Raw genomic sequence first — 16,974 nt, forward strand, 5'->3', positions numbered from 1 at the left:
CATTTGATCCGTTTGTTGTTATTAGAGGGAAATTATCTAGTGAGATTTCATCTTTGGCTTGGAGCTCTAGAGTGACCCTATGCTTTACGGTAAACGATTCCAAAGAGGAAAATAATCCAGCATCCAATTTAGATTTGCGTGTTTTTTTTTCTCATTTCCCATTCTGATTTCTTTATCGCATTATCTGTAAATATTTATTTCTAACTAATGAAGCAAATAACAAAACTTCCCCAATAACAATTGCAAATATTTTAGTTTGACTGCTCTTGTGTCCGACTAGACTGACACTTACTTCAAAATGACTATGTAATAGATGTGTTATCTGACGATGTTCCTCTTTGATGTTCCATCAAATACTTCACACAGCTTGGAACATAGCACATGCATATTTTCACATAGCTATTCAAAGTCCATGTAAACAAACCACCGAGAGATGTCAAACAAGGGATGCTGCAGTTATCTAAATATTCTTCACCCGAGCAAAGTGAAATAACAACCTGATATCATCTTGAAAACAAGTCTTGTTATTCCAGATATTATTTGGGTTTTAGTTGATATCGCATAACTAATTTAGTTATCAACCTCGGCTAATTTATTATAAATTTTTATCATAAAATAATATGAAATGATGCAAGGTTGGTTCAAAACTCCATATATTATCCGCATGGTAAGAACAAATAATACTGCCAATAAAATTTCAGTTATCAACTTTTAATACTAAATCGATAAAATAATTTGAAATTTGTTGAAAAAAGTGCATGCAACACAGGATTTGTTATCATGATGATTTCAATGATAACTTAATAAGTATTGTTTTGATATCCAATAAGAATTATTTTGTTATAATTTTTGTTATGTTCGCTGTTTATTAAATCATAATGATATCATGTTCAGTTATCAAATCTTGAGAACCGGGTATCAGAACTTGTTATCAATTTGGTATAATGCTTTGCTCGGGTAGTCATTACCGTTGGAACCATTTGAGTGGAGAACTAAGCACTATCTAAATGATGGTGGTTTTTAAAAATTCCTTCACGGTGAGGTATGGGCACACTATTTTAACATTTTACTATTTCGGTGTCAGTCAGGTTCAATGGTGTTGAACCGAATTTCTGTTTTTTTTTCTGTTTTCAATGTAAGATTGTTTTTACATAATCCCAAATGTTTCTAATTTATACTTTACAGGATTTCGTAACATTTACATTCATAGGCCAAAAACCAAATGTTGTAAACATTTTCAGGAGTTCAATATTTTTTAGGACATTTAAGGAGTTTTAAGAGAAACTTCATAGGTTTTTTTATTGCAGTAACTGGATCAATAAATACCCAACTTACAATCTAAGCTGAAAGACGAAATTTGATACTGACGACTTCTTTGATGATTCATGATCATTCAACTGATTCATGCTGGAGAGTACGCAAGACAAAATATTTGATAAAGTGCGTGTGAATTCATCATCTAATTTCGATAGTTGGGTTGTTGGCCTCATAACTGAGAATGTGGTTTTACTGTCAACATATTCAAAAGCCTTTGTGGTGTCCAGTCCATATATTTTCGAAATAAAACTTCACTACTTCCAGGACTTGTAAGCACTGACTAATGGCTCTTTAAATGCATTGATTTTCCCTGGCTTTGGACTCTTTATATACGAGCCATTTGCCAGCTCTAAATTTAGTGTTCTTGAAGCACTACACAATTATAAATTTAGGGCTTTCTGTGCCAACCAATACATAGTTGGAAAAATCCGGTTACCTTAAACTGTTGTTCTAAAAACGTAAACGGTTGCAGTGAATAAAAAGCGCTACTCCTAGGCTAAAACAACCAGCGAATTGTGCTATGTTTCAGAGACGACAGGAGATGGCAAAAGCTGAAGCTAAATTTTTTGCATTTTTATAACAAAGTTATACTAATCTTCTGCGACAATGTTCATGGAATCGATCTCCTGGTTTGTTAGGTACCTAGGTTAATATATTTTCGGTACGTTACGACTGTTTCTTCAGTATAAGACACTGAAGAAGTCTGCACATTGTAAACGAAATACGCGTATCTGTCAAGGATTAGCAAATCAGGTAGAATGAAATGGAGATGACTAATCCATCTCTCTTTCTTTACACAGGTATTCCACTAAGACGCCCACATTCATCTAGACTAATTGTACAGTTGTTAGTCCTAGCAGTGCTGATTTGAAGCTAATTTCAAGTTCGGGACTAATGCTAGTGATTTCTGAAGTTCAAAACTCGAATCATTGTACACCAGTGTTGAAAAAAGAAAAACTTTCCATTTATACATAATTGTTATCAATCAACATGTGGCCCGACAGTACGATTAACCCTACTGGGATCTCTGAATTGAATGAGATTAACCTTCCGTCCGGTGGTGGTCTCTGTCAGCCAACACCGTCATAATCGTAAAAAACAAGCAATCCATTCATTCCAGTAGCTACCTATTAGAATTATCAACCAAAAAAAAAGTTTGTTTCGTTGTTTCGCGAAGTTGTGAAATTCATTCGAAGAAAATGCAATCATATTTTTATAGATTATTTTACACTTTCAGTGCGTTCGCAATTAAAAGCAAAACCGAATGACCTTTACGCGGTACTGTTCAATGAACGCTTAGACGATCTGTCTCTGGCAATAAAACTTCTATTAGTCGATCCTATCAACAGCAACACGTACTAACTAGACTGGAAGGAGCATTATATTTAGTCTAATAAGTGGACCTTGATCAAGTTTGCAACAGGATGTAGTAATACAAAACATTCAAACCGTTGTCCTTGGGGAACTTAATTCCTCTTAAATGCAAAGTGTTATTCCATTCCATGTAGCGAAGGAACAGCAAATTGGTAGCAAAACAAAAAAATCCCTTCGTACAAGAGCCAGGTACGAAGCCCTTCGAAGCAGAGCCCTAAACGGACGAAACGATAAGATAGCCATCGATCTGACGTTACATACCTTGCATACAGGACTGCAAACACGACGTTCCGGAACAAGCAGTTGGTATTTGTAGTTTTTTTTTTCGATCATCCTAAGTGCAAAAAAATGTCACAAACCATCCGACGATCTCTGTGTAACAATATGACAACCTAGCAGCTAAGCCTTCTCGAATGGCCCACGTATGTATGATTTACGGTCGCAGAAGCCTCGCATCCACTAATTACATTAAGCATTTCGCTTTCTTCCACGCACGGAACCGTATAATCAGAAATCACACGAAATTTCCATTATCCTGAAACCGCGGGAGAAAGTTTCGTCGAGCCTTCTGCTGATGACAGACAACAGGCGTCGGTCGGTCAGTTGGCGGCCCCTGGTCATCACCTGCTCTCGAGGATGTTATTATCATTGCGGAATAAGCGAAAGAACGCGAGCCAAATTATAATTATTAACCATCCGAGTGTAATCCCTCTCTTATCTGTTGTATTCGTGAAAGTTAATTTGCTTAAAATCCCACTCAGATCCCTGCCTGCACGCGGCTCATGATTTACGGCTTAGGAACGCAACGTTCGTTAGTGACTGATTTTCACGCAACGCATGAATACGATTGACTCGGATTCTATCGAAGGCCCTTTGGGAAAAGGGGGCCAATCCGACGCGTCGTCGCCGTTGTGCTGCAACAAAGAAAGAGTTCGCGCTTTCAAGCTTTTCATTTTAATTAATTCATTAACATCATCGCATTTTCACATCATCGTCGACGACTGCCGACGCGGCGTCGCAAACGCCAACTGTTGCTCGTACCGACATAAACTTTGTGTTTATGCTTGCAGTATGAGTAAGTATAAGCAGCAGCACGCAGTACGAAAAACACAAAACAAAGCACCACCGACCCGGGTCCGGAGTCGGAGCGGGGCAGAGAAGAAGTCATGCATATGTTTTAAGTACAACGAAGGTCGCCCAATGGTGGTTGTTCGGCGCTAGGCCACCCCGTGTGGACAGGTAACCCCTCATCAGTAGATGAATCTTACGTGCGATAATTGCTGAAATTGGATTAACCTGCGTCGCACAGGTGAAACTGGGAATAAATGGTCGCAAATATGCTGTGCAGTACTATCGACGGTTGAATTAAATTTTGCAAGTTTGTTATCGTGATAATTGATCATATTTCACTGCATGGGGACTTTCATTGCTTTTCTGAAGTATAGCTAACTGCATTGTTATTGTTATTATTAATAATTGGAATACGATAGTTTGTATTCATGATCATTAAGAGTCGTTGTTCTTTACAGGGCAAATGCCAACAATATTTAATATATTCAGATCATCTATGTTATCGAATAGAACCAATTTATTGATCGAATAAGCATAGTTAACCGATGGAGGTCGTTTGTGCCGATGGTTTAAGATACAATTGGGTGAATTTGGAACGAGTTTATATCTTTCCAGTCGCTAATTTATAAGGTTTTTTGTAAGTCCATTAATATTGAAAATTTGGATTCAGCTTTTTTTCAAGCGGCAAGTCATTCTGGTTCACAGCTTTATAGTTTTTGATCTAAACTTAAAGAAGTCCAATTAACTTTGTATTTCTACTTGCCCCATTCTCCCCTATGAGCGTATGCAAGGAAAAATATAAATTTGCTATAACATGGCAAGGAATTCTTATAGCGACTTACTGTCTTCAGCAAAACTTGTGTATTTACTGTTTCAATTATTCTCTAGAACATTGTTTGTTTGAAAAATGAAATACAGAAAAGTTATGTATGCACAAATGAAAATAATAAAAAAAAAACATGAACATTTAAGGCTACCGTACTCAAATATCGGTAGAAGGTGACAAACCAAATCTTCTTAACTATATATTACTTAATCTAAGCTTAAAGCTGATAGGTAGTTTTGGTGTCTCCACTTGATCCATTAGACTACCCCACAACAATAAAAGTTTCTACGAGCCAACCCCTAGATTTGTTCTTTTAGGTAAGAATGCCATTATCCAGTGGCGTCGCGTCCACATGTGCAACCTGTGCACGACACAGGTGTAAATAATTAAAAAAAAAATTCTCTCAGATTTAATAGATTTGATGGTCACATTACAGCTGTATGTACTTCTTTACTCCAGACCACATGTGACCATGAATACACTCTTTTATAGTGGGGTTTAATTAAATTTTCGACCATGGATTGCTTCAAAAATGATTAAATTCAGTTCGGATGGTCTGCCTAATCCCTAATGCATTGATTTCTAAGCATGTCGATATTACTACCATGACAAAACTCGTCAAATAGTGCACCTAAAAGCGTCAAATGCACCCAAAAAGGTCAAATGGCTGATGTAAGCCAAGCAGACCTTCTATCACCTCTTGAAACATACCACAAATTTTCCACGATACATGGATACCATTTCAATTACAACACTAGTTGTAATTGAAATTTTCAGCAGTCACGCGTCAAACGGGAGCAACACGGAATCAGTAGTCTGGTACGCTTTGGACGTGTATCATACTTGCAGACCGGTATGAATATGTGAGTTTAAATTAGAAGAACATTTGTGGTGTATGGGTGCCTAAAGTGTGCATTTTCTCGCAGTGCACTTGGATATCTGATTGCAGGCAAAGACTCAATTACAGATGGTTGCGCCGGTGCGCCAAAACTTATGAGCTTCCCCTGGCTCATTCTGATAGTGTTGTTTTGATGACTAAAGAGTTGATTAATTCAAGTTTGCTACCCAGGGGACTACATCAATTTTCTCTAGATTTTGACACTGTTTTGTATCAAACAATGTTTTCGGAAGTGTTGACGGATATTCTTCATTACACTTCGGTCGAAAGAGTTAGCCTTGTGATAAAAACGAGAATTAGTTAGGTTTTGCAATTCCTCCTGCTTCGGTTAGCGCGAAAAGGGCCATACAAGTTTTGTTTACACAAGATGATAGGTAAACAAATGAGACACGCGACGCCTCTGCCATTATCTGAAAGTATCAGCTTGTAAGATGAGCTGACGCTTTTAGTTTAAATTTTGTATGGGGATTTTGAATAAAATACATGCACTTTTCCGATTTAAAAAAAAGTTTCTTTATGATTGATTTCATTTAACATTTCAAGACATGTTGTTCAAACAATAAGTAACAATTTTGCTCAAGACTGCATCATGAATTCAGTTCGTTTTATTGAGATATTAGTTTTTGAATGTATATGAACATTTTGTAAATGAAATTTCAACCAAATCCCCTAATAAACATTAAACAAAAAGCGCCAGCCCATGTTACGTCAAAAACAACTGAAACATTCAGACAGGTTTTCTTAGTGATTAAAGACACGAGTCTGGATGTTGGCCCGTGGAAAATATGAACTTTTATTTTTTAGTGGTAAAACTATAGTTGATACAAGCTGCCCTAATGATTATCTTCATAATACTAACTTGAATCGTGATGCTGTCTTCTTCAATTTTTTCCTTATATTTTAATCTACAAGTGCCTGCAATTCTGAGCTAAATAGAGTTTGCTGGACCAATGTTATGAAGCAATGTTATTTCTCCATATATTTCAACCAAAATCCCTATATATACCTTAAACCAAAAGTGCCAGCTCGTGCTACATCTGAATGACCTGAAATTTTATGTGGGCCCGTTGGAAATAAATTATTCAAAATTTCTCCCATATAAATATGGGCAAGTCGATTACCCAATTACCCCCCTGAAGCGATTCCAGACGAATTTGCATATCCATTAATTTTCGTATTTTTGAATTTGTCTGAACATTTTCAGAAACGTTCCTCATGACCAAAAATGTCATGTTTCATCTTCAGATCACCATTTTAGATCAAGCCTTAATTTTGAAAAGGGCCTATATAAAAGTTTAAAGCTAATCTTTATAAAACTGTTGCTTAAAAAATGTTTATTCAATCGGTTTGGCACCTTGCGCAATGTTATAGAGAACATCTGGAACAATAAAAAAAAAAAAAATGCGTGCTAATTTTTTTTATTTTAAAATAAAAACATAAAAATGTCAAGATGGAGAAATGATGGACAAAAAGTTATGATTTTTGAAAACTCATGTTTTTGGAAAAATATCCAACACTTGGTTCAATTATGCGACTTGACAGTTATTACAGAAATTCATAATTTACTTGTTAGTAATTTAAAAAAAAATCTTTTCATTGTTACAGTTTGAAAACTGTATGGCTTCTATTTGTCTCTCAGAAATAGGAATATATGAGTAGTATTGAGTTCTTTGAATAGATATAGTGGTTTGAGTTCCTTGAATGGTTATAGCTCTTGAGTATTGTTCGTTAAGCTCTTATTTATTTGCTTCATATTCTTCAGTAGTTGCATAACAAAAGAAAATTTGAGTCAGTTAATCCTCGTTCCGCGTCTGAGCCCAATCGTATAGTTCCTTTGCATTTTTGATCAGATGTTCACCTTCTCTAGCTAGACTAGCTTTGGTAGCCATACGATTCAGTGTTCCTCATATAGCATGATACATATATATCATATCATCTTTCGGAAAAAATATTATTGGAACTGGAGAACAGCGAAATACATTCTTAATTGACCAAAAACTACCAACATAAACCAAAGTGAATAATAATGTGAATAAATTAAGTCGAATAAATAATTTAACCAAATTTTAGATATTTTTACAAAACCTTGAGTTTTTCAAAAATCATAACTTTTTTGTCTATCATTTCTCCATCTTGACCTATAGTGGAATAGGTGACATTAATTGTCTTCTAAAACAAATCTAAAAACATATTTAAAAAATTCCTTTTTGAGAAAAACAGTTTTATGTGCAATTTTTTTTTCTTCAAAAATCATAACTTTTTTGACCTATAGTGAAATAGATAGCATTTATTTTCCTCTAAAGCTTATCAAAAAATTAAAAAGTACAAAAAATACAACCATTTTTGAGAAAAAAAACTATTTTAGCTTTTATTTGAAAAAAAAAAAATAGATAATTTTTTAGAGTGTATTTTTTATTAAATAGTTCTAGATGTTCCTTACAACATTGCCAAAGGTACCAAACCGAACGTTTTTCGAGTAACAGTTTTCTGAAGATAAGCATAACATTTTTCTATAGGCCCTTTTAAAAATTAAGACTCGATAAAAAAATGGTGATCTGAAGATACAAAATGGCATTTTTGGTCATGAGGAACGTTTCTGAAAATGTTCAGTCAAATAAATACTAAAAAAAAATACTCAAATAAATACTAAAATTAATGGATTTGCCAATTCGACTAGAATCGCTCCCAATCGCATAAAGTTAATAAAAAATACATACAGGGAGTTACCATAAAACATGCTCCATACTTTGTTTGGAAATTTTCTACAACTTTGCTCATGATTCCTCTATACCTTCATAGAAAAAAGTTAGTTTTCTATTTTTATCATGGTAAGACTTATTTGTGTTTCGTCCAAATTGTGGAGAATGTTCGTACAAACAAATCATATGAAGATTCTTTATGGCTAAAATGAAAAGGCAAACTCTAGGAAAAAAAAGTTTCACCAGCAAAAGTCGTACATACAAATCTTCTTAGTTATTTTATTTAATACTCTGAACACGATGTCTTCGGTAAAATGCATAACGGCAATCTTGCAATGTTTGAAAAACCATATCTCAGCCATTTATTGACGAATTTCAAATCTATTGGTGCCATTTGAAACTAAATACTTTAAATATTTATTAATTATACATAGATTTAAAATCCATAGATAAATTGTTGAGCAATAATTATTTAAACATTGCCAATTTGCCGATACACATTTTACCGCAGGCATCGTGTTTGGAGAGTTAATGTCGGTCTCTGTACCGCAATCGAGTGACAATCATCGACGTGCTTACTTATTGCCAGCCATTGATGGCAATCGAATGCAAGGGAGGTGGCTTCCACATCTGGTAGATATCATACTCATCAACACATGGGCCGGGTCCAACGACTTTAAAGACTTAACCAGAGATTATTTCACCTGAGAAATATCCCAACGACCTCGGCTGGGATTGAACCTTGGCACACTGGGGTCAGAAAGCAGTCAAATTTACCATTCAACCACCGTCGTGCATACAAATATTGTTGGTTTTATTTGTTGAATGTTACGATATGCACTATTTACGTACAGAATAACATTAAATATCAACTTCGATAGTTCTCGCGTAAAATTTGCAAAAGGCCTATCACCTATTTTATACAAAACTTGTAATGCCCCTAACACGTGAACCGATGCTCGCATGCACAGCAAAAACTTAGTAAATTTACATGTGCCACATTGATGTATTTACATGAAAGTATTAATTTCAGCTTAAATTCATTGAATTACAAATTATTAAACGTGTTATTTTATATTTAAACACCAGGTTGTAGTTGAAATTTACAAAATGTTTTATCTGTGCACCGTTCGAAAAATTCATGTAAATTTCTGCGAGATATAGCACACATTAAATTTTCGTGTAAATATTTATTATTTATATTTCGTGTAAATTTAAGCGCAATATCGCATAAATTAGCAATATTGTATGCAAGCTTGTAAACGATTTCGCTGTTTATGCCAAGTATAGCTCAAAACTAAACGAATGGAGATTATACGAGAGAGATAAAATTCAGATTTTTTTTTATAAAAAAAAACGATTATAAAATCGTTCAGGAAGCGTAATTGAAACACGTATTTACTTTTCAACCTCTTCTTGTAACATAAAAGTTAAAAACAGGGTGGCCAGTGAACTGTCATTTTGAAATTCTCGGTTTTTTCCACGTTTTTCCGGTACAAATCTAAAAATGTTCGAGGTTTTTGATAATTAGTTAAAAACGAAAATGTCCAATGACCATTTGTGGGTAAATCTTCCGCAGTAAAACTACAGGCAGCATTTTGTTAAAGTTTAAAGTATATTCAACTAAATGCGTCACTTGATATATTCAATAAAAAATAGACCTCATGTTTTCAAAGCCCCAGGAATTATTGAGAAACAGACGTTTTTTAAGGTTACTAGGCCGAACACCATCGGACTGTATGGTTCGTAAGATCAAATTGTAAACATTAAAAGATTCATGCATTGTCAGATTCATGTGTCATATGCACATTTTCGTGGTTCTAGGAGGTAGATTCTAGACTTAGAAAAAAAAAAGAAAACAGAAATACAAATGTTTTCATTAATCTAGGAAAGAGAAAAACACTCGAAATGTGAGAATTTAAAAAAAAATCCATCATCTTAGAATTTACCTTGAACAACTATCAAAGCCCTGGGACTTAGAAGAATATTCAGGGTTCCAAAACTTTCAAGATATATAGCTTTTATTCCAATTGCTGAAGAGAATTAAATGAAAAATTCTAAGGTAGTGATGACCAACATGCCAAAACAACTTTGAAATAATGTCCTAAGAGATGAATTCCAATAAATTTCGGTGTAGAAGGAAGAAAGTTGAATTCGTTGGTGATTTTAAGCATAATTTATTGGGAGTCATGAAGAGAATATCAGGATAATTTCAAGGAGGATTCCAAAAGAACTCAGATTGGAGTTCAAAAAGAATTATAAGTAGAACCAAAAAAATTGGAGGAGTATTTAAAAAAAATAGAAAAGTTCAAAGAAAATTCAAACGATGATGGATTTCTGAGCAGAATTCTGATGAGAGTTTTAAGTTCAAAGAAAATTATGATAATAATTTTAAATTGAGATTCCAAGAAAATGCTTATGTTAGGTAAGGTTGGCGGTATTAATGAGACTTTCAGCCGTGGGCTGCGAGTTTCAAGAGAATTCTAACGAGAATTCCAAGGTTATTACGAGTGGAGTTCCGAAGGAATTTTCAGGTAAGTTTACATAGATAACATTATTTTGTTAATTCTGTTATGCTCGTTTCGTAAAAACGGCTTTCGTACACAAAACACATTTTAATAAAACACGTAAATTTATCATTCATCATCATCATCATCAGTCCAGAGCGTGTTTTTGTAAACAAAGAAGTCAATCGCCGATTTCTTGGATATGAAAGCTCAATCTACGAAACTTAAAACACAATCAGGTGTATGAAAGATCCCCCAACCATTTATTCGCGAGTAATTCGGTTTATCTATTTGTTTACCACATATACCAGGGGATACTTCCTTTATATTGTATTCTTATTCCGTGCCCAATATGACTGAATGACACTTCGGTGACGCCGCTATCCACTTTGCAACGAAGCACACCATTTTAAAGATCTTATTTAACTCCCAATTGACTGAATACACATAACACGTTTATTAACAATTTTGTTAAGTGATTTTTAACTACCAAGAAGTTAGTTTTAAATTTTGGCAGACATTTTGACACGCTTTTTTCAACTTATAATTTCGAACTGGTATTAAGCAGAAATTAACAGCTAAATGATTGAATTTGAATTTTAGTGAAAAATACCAGTTAATAGAATAAAAAAATACATAATGGTTAATTGTGCAGTTATGAATACGACAAATAATGTTTATACAATATTCGATGCATTGATTCGAGACTCAAAATTCCTGGGAATGTTGTACATCTCAAGGTTTGAACCATCAAGTCACACATTTCTAAACAAAAAAGGAAAAAGTTGTCCCTACGTACGATTCAGCATGCATTGAGTATCAATTTTCTCTCAAACCGGTTTGAAACTAGAATACACGAAAAAGGGAAGCAGGAAATCTTATAAGACTACCTCGAATCTGTTGAGACGGCTCAAAATAGGTGAGAAAGAAAGAAAAAAAAAACGCAAGGACCTTACGATATCTTGCAACGAATGAGGCAAATCGTATACTTCGAACCCTCGCGCAAACTGCCCGTTAGGGACGACCAGACGCTCACTGTATGCAAATCGCCAAGGCTGCGGTGATGTTAGGTGGGGACCGCAGTTTTTCTTCACACCAATCGGAAGAAGGAATTAGCTGTTGATTTCTAAAATTCTGTTCTAATATTCAAGATGACCATCAAGTGACCTACCTTGGACTCGTGCATCTGCGCCTCGGTGATGGAAAGCGGCGTCGGTGGGGTGGACGGCGCACTGTAGTGCACTGGTTTCTGATCCTCCGGGTGTCGAAGCTCGTTGTCCGAATTGTTGTTGTTATTCGCGGCAGCGCGCTGCTCGTCCAGCGCCTGTTTGTGCACCACGGCAGCATAATCGATCCGTTGGATATTTTGCTGCTGCCGCAAATCACTAATGTACGGTTTGTAGTCGTGGACGATCGCCGACCGTAGATCGGTCGAGTTGCCCGTCAGAGCGTTCAGCTGACCAAGCATACCACGTTCGTTCATCGACCGCAGTTGGTCGATGGAACGGTGGATGTGGCTGTAGTCTCCGGTGGGGATTTCAGCCATCAGCGGCGAGTTGTGGTAGTCCAACCCGCCGCTGGGCCGGTACTCGATCGTTCTACCCTCCAGGGTGCCGGCCGGGGGATGATGGGGGTGGTGATGTTGTAGGGAGAGAATTTTGGAGCCGTTTTCGCGGGCACTTGGGGTCACAATAAGGTCGGTTCTCTCGGCTAGCGTTCGAGAACCACAGCGGAACGGTCTGCAGCAATGATCACAGATCTCTACTAGAAGGCACCAATTTTCAAATCACGAATCACATTCAACACCGTACGTCGATCACTTTCCGCGGCACATGGATCAACCGATTCTACTACCCCGTTTGTTTACTGTTTACTTCCTGTCTTATCACTTTGAAGTTTGAAAACTGTGTTTATTTTCCTCTCGGTCGATAAACCACCGAAATCGTTTTTCCACCACTTTTTTTTTTCTCGTATCACTCACACCAAGTAAATTTTCCTTCACTTTTTCCCTTCAGATGTCTGAATTTTCTCAGTTGTTTCGGGTTCTCTTCTCTCTAAATAGACAGCGAAAAAAGGGGGCAAAAAACTGCTTTCGAAAAAAAAAAACCTTTGCCGCCGCAAGCTCTCACGTACGACGAATTTTACGACAACGGTCCCACAGCGGACGCGGTTTGACGATGCGGGGGTGGGTGGGAGGACGCTCGTTTTATGTGGTATATAGCGAAAAAATAATTCGCATAACAACAGAGACCGATGACTCAAAAAAACGAACCCAAAAAACGAAGCGGCGCTGCACACGCGGGCAGCAGGCGCTCTTCACTCTTGTACTTGTGCTTTGGTTCTATTCCGGGTTTTCAAAACCCAGCGAAGCGCATAGAATCTCTTGAAAAATCTTCTACAACCGCTGCAGTATCATTCATTGCCCACACGTAGCATTTAAAATCATTCGAGGAAACCGGCGCGCGCGTTCTGCATTTAGCGCGAAATTGTCACTATTCACTTCCGGACCGATGAGTTCCACTTGTCACTTTGTGTCATGACATCCAAGTCAAGGATTCGTAGAACTTTTTCCGCCGTCGCCACTATCAAGAACTGTTTCACTGTTCGGACAAAAAATCTTTTACAATAGAACCTCGAGGGTTTCGAGAGGATTCGCGGCGCGAAAAAATCTACCGAACTCTCGCCGTCGCGCCGTGAAATTTAGGCTCTACAAGTCTACCGCAGCTCTTCGCACAGGGGGCCGAAAATGTGTGTTAATCAGCGCAAGGCAAAAACTCGACTGGTTTTAGAAAAAAGTTTTTGGTCCTCAAACTTTTTAGCATTATAATCTTCCCCGTTCGTTTTGTGTGTGCTCTGCGTGCTGCTTCTACGGTCTGCCTGCCTGCCTCCTCTCGCTCACACTCGCTCACCCAATATACACAAAACACACTCAGGCGCGCGTCATTTTTGTGTACATACATTTTTATTTCTAAAAACTCTTGTACATATGCATAGCGAGTTGAAGTTGAGCAGCCAGAAGCAGCAGTAGCACCAGACCAGCAGCAACAACAAAGCTACGCTACGCGGTGTGTTGAGTTGAGCACGTTCGTTCCGTCCGCATGGACCGTAGGCCGAGTGGCGAGAGAAGTGAGTGAGTAAGCGCGAGTGTGCGAGAGGCTGTGGTATGTATGTGTGTGGCTTTTAACTAAAAAATCGTGGGGGAGAGAGGGAGAGCTAAAAAAAAGTGATCATACACACATCACTCAAGCGAACCACCAGCGGAGCGGAGCATACCGCCTAACCATAGAGCCTATGTAGACGAGAAGCCGTCATAATCGTGTGGCTATGTGTATGCTGGGGTTGACGAGCTAGGGGTGATCATTATGATTTTTAAAGTATTTGTAGGTTAGAAAATTAGTGCATAAGTCATAAAAGAGAAACCTCATACTTTAAACTACCCACTTCCATCCTGGGATTCGTGGAATTCCACCCTGGGCTCCTTGATATCTCACCCTGGGATTCGTGGAATTCCACCCTGGGATTCGTGGAATCCCACCCTGGGATTCATGGAATCCCACCTTGGGATTCGTGGAATCCCACCCTGGGATTCGTGGAATCCCGCCCTGTGATTCGTAGAGTCCCACCCTGGGATTCGTGGAATCCCACCCTGGGATTCGTGGAATCCCGCCTGGGATTCGTGGAATCCCGCCTGGGATTCGTAGAGTCCCACCCTGCCGGCCGGATGGCCTCGATCGGGCGTGGTCTCATTTCTTGTTTGATAGAATAATTTGTCATTTCTAGTCCTTATCATGCTAATTTTGTTCAATTGGAATATTCACTTACGATTTTTTCGGTTGCTTGTGGTATACTATGCTATGCTTTAGGTGTATGATTGGAAAAAAATAATGTGTTATAAACAGAATGACGCACGTTTGATCCAGTTTAGATGACCTTGTTGAATGATTTCGAGGCCGAATTTCCGTCTTACGTAAAAACCCGTCTTACGAAAAACCCAAATCGAAACAATGAACGTCACGTAAAAGTAGATTTTAATGAAGGCCATAGTGCTTTTTTGTAGTTTTTAGTCTCCGGGTTTGAAAGATCAATGGTCTCAGCGACTTAATCTTATATATTCCCCTTGATCTCAAGTGTTATGTTCCAGGTCCGTTCATATTTATAATCACATCGCTTGCTTATCGTGGGTTTGCGAAACTTGTCGTCATCATTGGTGCTGGGTTTGAATGGTTACAACCACTCCTTCGCGTGTGATATATAAGGAGCTCCGTGGCCTTAGAGCGACCGTTTATGCTTACTGAGCAGAACATCACGAGTTTATAATGAGAGAGAGAAGGATTAGTAATTTCCATTTAATTCCACTACCTTATTTGCTTATCCTTGACAGATACGCGTATTTCGTCTACAATGTGCAGACTTCTTCAGTGTCTTGTACTAATACTCGACTCGTCGAGTATAGTCGAGTATTAGTACAAGACACTGAAGAAGTCTGCACATTGTAGACGAAATACGCGTATCTGTCAAGGATAAGCAAATAAGGTAGTGGAATTAAATGGAAATTACTAATCCTTCTTTCTCTCATTATACAGGTATTCCTCTTAGACGCCCACATTCATCAGGATTCATCATGAAATCTCAGACCCGTGCACATTCGTTAATCGCTTTATTTGTTTACTTGGTAAACAACTCGACGTTAAGGGATTTTTTATAAATATAAAGAGCTCGTTTGCAACATTTTTGCTTACTAAGCAGAAGACCATGGGTTCAATCCCAAGCACCTTCGCGTTATAGGATCGTTAGGACATCAATTCAGCTTACCGTTTACCAGAACGAATTCTGCTGCAAGCCCAACCCTTTTATCCTACATCCCAGTGATTCCTCGTGGAAGTGCAGAGCATTTCACGGTATCTAACATAGCGGGTATCACGTCAACAGATTCCTACCTGTCTGTTTGTCTGTGCTGATACTGATGTAATTTTCGAAAAACTTGTTCGTATGATTGAGGATTTCCGGATGCTGAACAAATATGTTCAAAATTTTGTCACTACGCAGAGCAAGTGTGCATGTGAGCGTCCTATTCAGTCTATGAGCTATTCTTCAAAATCCTGATCATTTAGGAAGTAGGTGTCTTCTGAAAATGAGTTCAGGCTACCAAAAGGAAGGCTGGGAGACAGATTAGTGCAAAATAGTGCTTCCAACCCAGGACATCCCGGAAACCTTTCCACGTTTCCCAATTTTTTGGGGGAAAAATAAAAGAACTTTTCCGGAAAAGTTATGATATATATAGGAGAAAATTTGCAGAAACGTCCAGTGACTTGGATCTTCTAAAGGAAACTGAAAGAATGCTCTAGGTGAATTCAGAAGAATTTTGATATGAGAAGCCTGAAAAAAGTTCTCGGTAGTCCAGAAAAAAACATCCGAGGAAATCAGACGACATTTTCTTGCGAAGTCAAAAAAACTTATCAAAAAAGTCGGAGAAACTTCCGGAGACGACAAATAAAAATTTCTGGGCAGTTAAAAACGATTGAATGTAAAATTCAAATTTCATTTTATGAAACTTGTTGAAGAAGTTAGATGAACCTTCCAGTGGAAGTCAAAAGAAGCTACCGTGGAAGCCAGATGGACTTCTGGAAGAAACATTGTAAGAAATCTGGGTAAACAATACTCCCGAGGGTAGTTGAAACATTAAAACACAAAAGATGTCGGAAGAAAAATCGATGGCAGCTCGGAAAATTTTGTCGTTGGAAGTAAAAATATTAAAATTAAGTGGTTAAACTATTTTCTATATGATAATTCGCTATACAGAAGTTATGAAATAAACATACTGATGAATAAATGCTTTGAATTCAACTTATTATCTTTCTGGACTTGTGTGTGTGTGTGTGTGTGTGTGTTTTTTTTTTTTTTTTTTTTTTTTTTTTTTTTTTTTTTTTTTTTTTTTTTTTTTTTATAGTAAGGTTTAGGAAAGCTTCAAGAAGCCTGGCCTGTAGTGAAGGTGGCACGGTGTGGTATCCACTAGTTGCCTAGTGCAGCTCCACTAAAACCCATTCCTTACTCTCTCCTCTGCCTGGATCCCCCCGGGACCACTGTGAAGCGACTACTTCGGGGGGTGGCTGTGCTCATGCACTTGTCGTACTCTCAGCGCTAGCTGGCGTTGCTAGATCGCTGCTCTTCTCTCCATTTACGCTGCAGCTCTGACATAATCTGTGTGACTGCCCTGCTGACGGCATTCCAAGAGTCCTCCTCTCGACACATTTCATCAACGACATTCTCCACGTCAAGGACGGG

The 16,974-nt window shown here is 37.6% G+C and overlaps 1 protein-coding gene across 1 annotated transcript in view; it reads right to left on the reverse strand.

Annotated features, from left to right (window-relative positions):
- The window catches only part of LOC135713945 (zinc finger protein rotund-like), a 113,431-nt gene extending 100,192 nt beyond the window's left edge, over positions 1 to 13,239 (reverse strand). Inside the window, exon 1 of the mRNA XM_065237163.1 lies at positions 11,864 to 13,239. Coding sequence (XP_065093235.1) covers positions 11,864 to 12,238 — 375 coding nt within the window. The 5' untranslated portion in view covers positions 12,239 to 13,239. The remainder of the gene's footprint in view (positions 1 to 11,863) is intronic.
- Positions 13,240 to 16,974: the final 3,735 nt, after the last annotated feature.

The sequence above is a fragment of the Ochlerotatus camptorhynchus genome, unplaced genomic scaffold, assembly GCF_037179485.1.
Source record: "Ochlerotatus camptorhynchus isolate MF236.1 unplaced genomic scaffold, CSIRO-AGI_Acam_v1.1 ptg000597l, whole genome shotgun sequence".
NCBI classification, from domain to species: Eukaryota; Metazoa; Arthropoda; class Insecta; order Diptera; family Culicidae; genus Ochlerotatus; species Ochlerotatus camptorhynchus.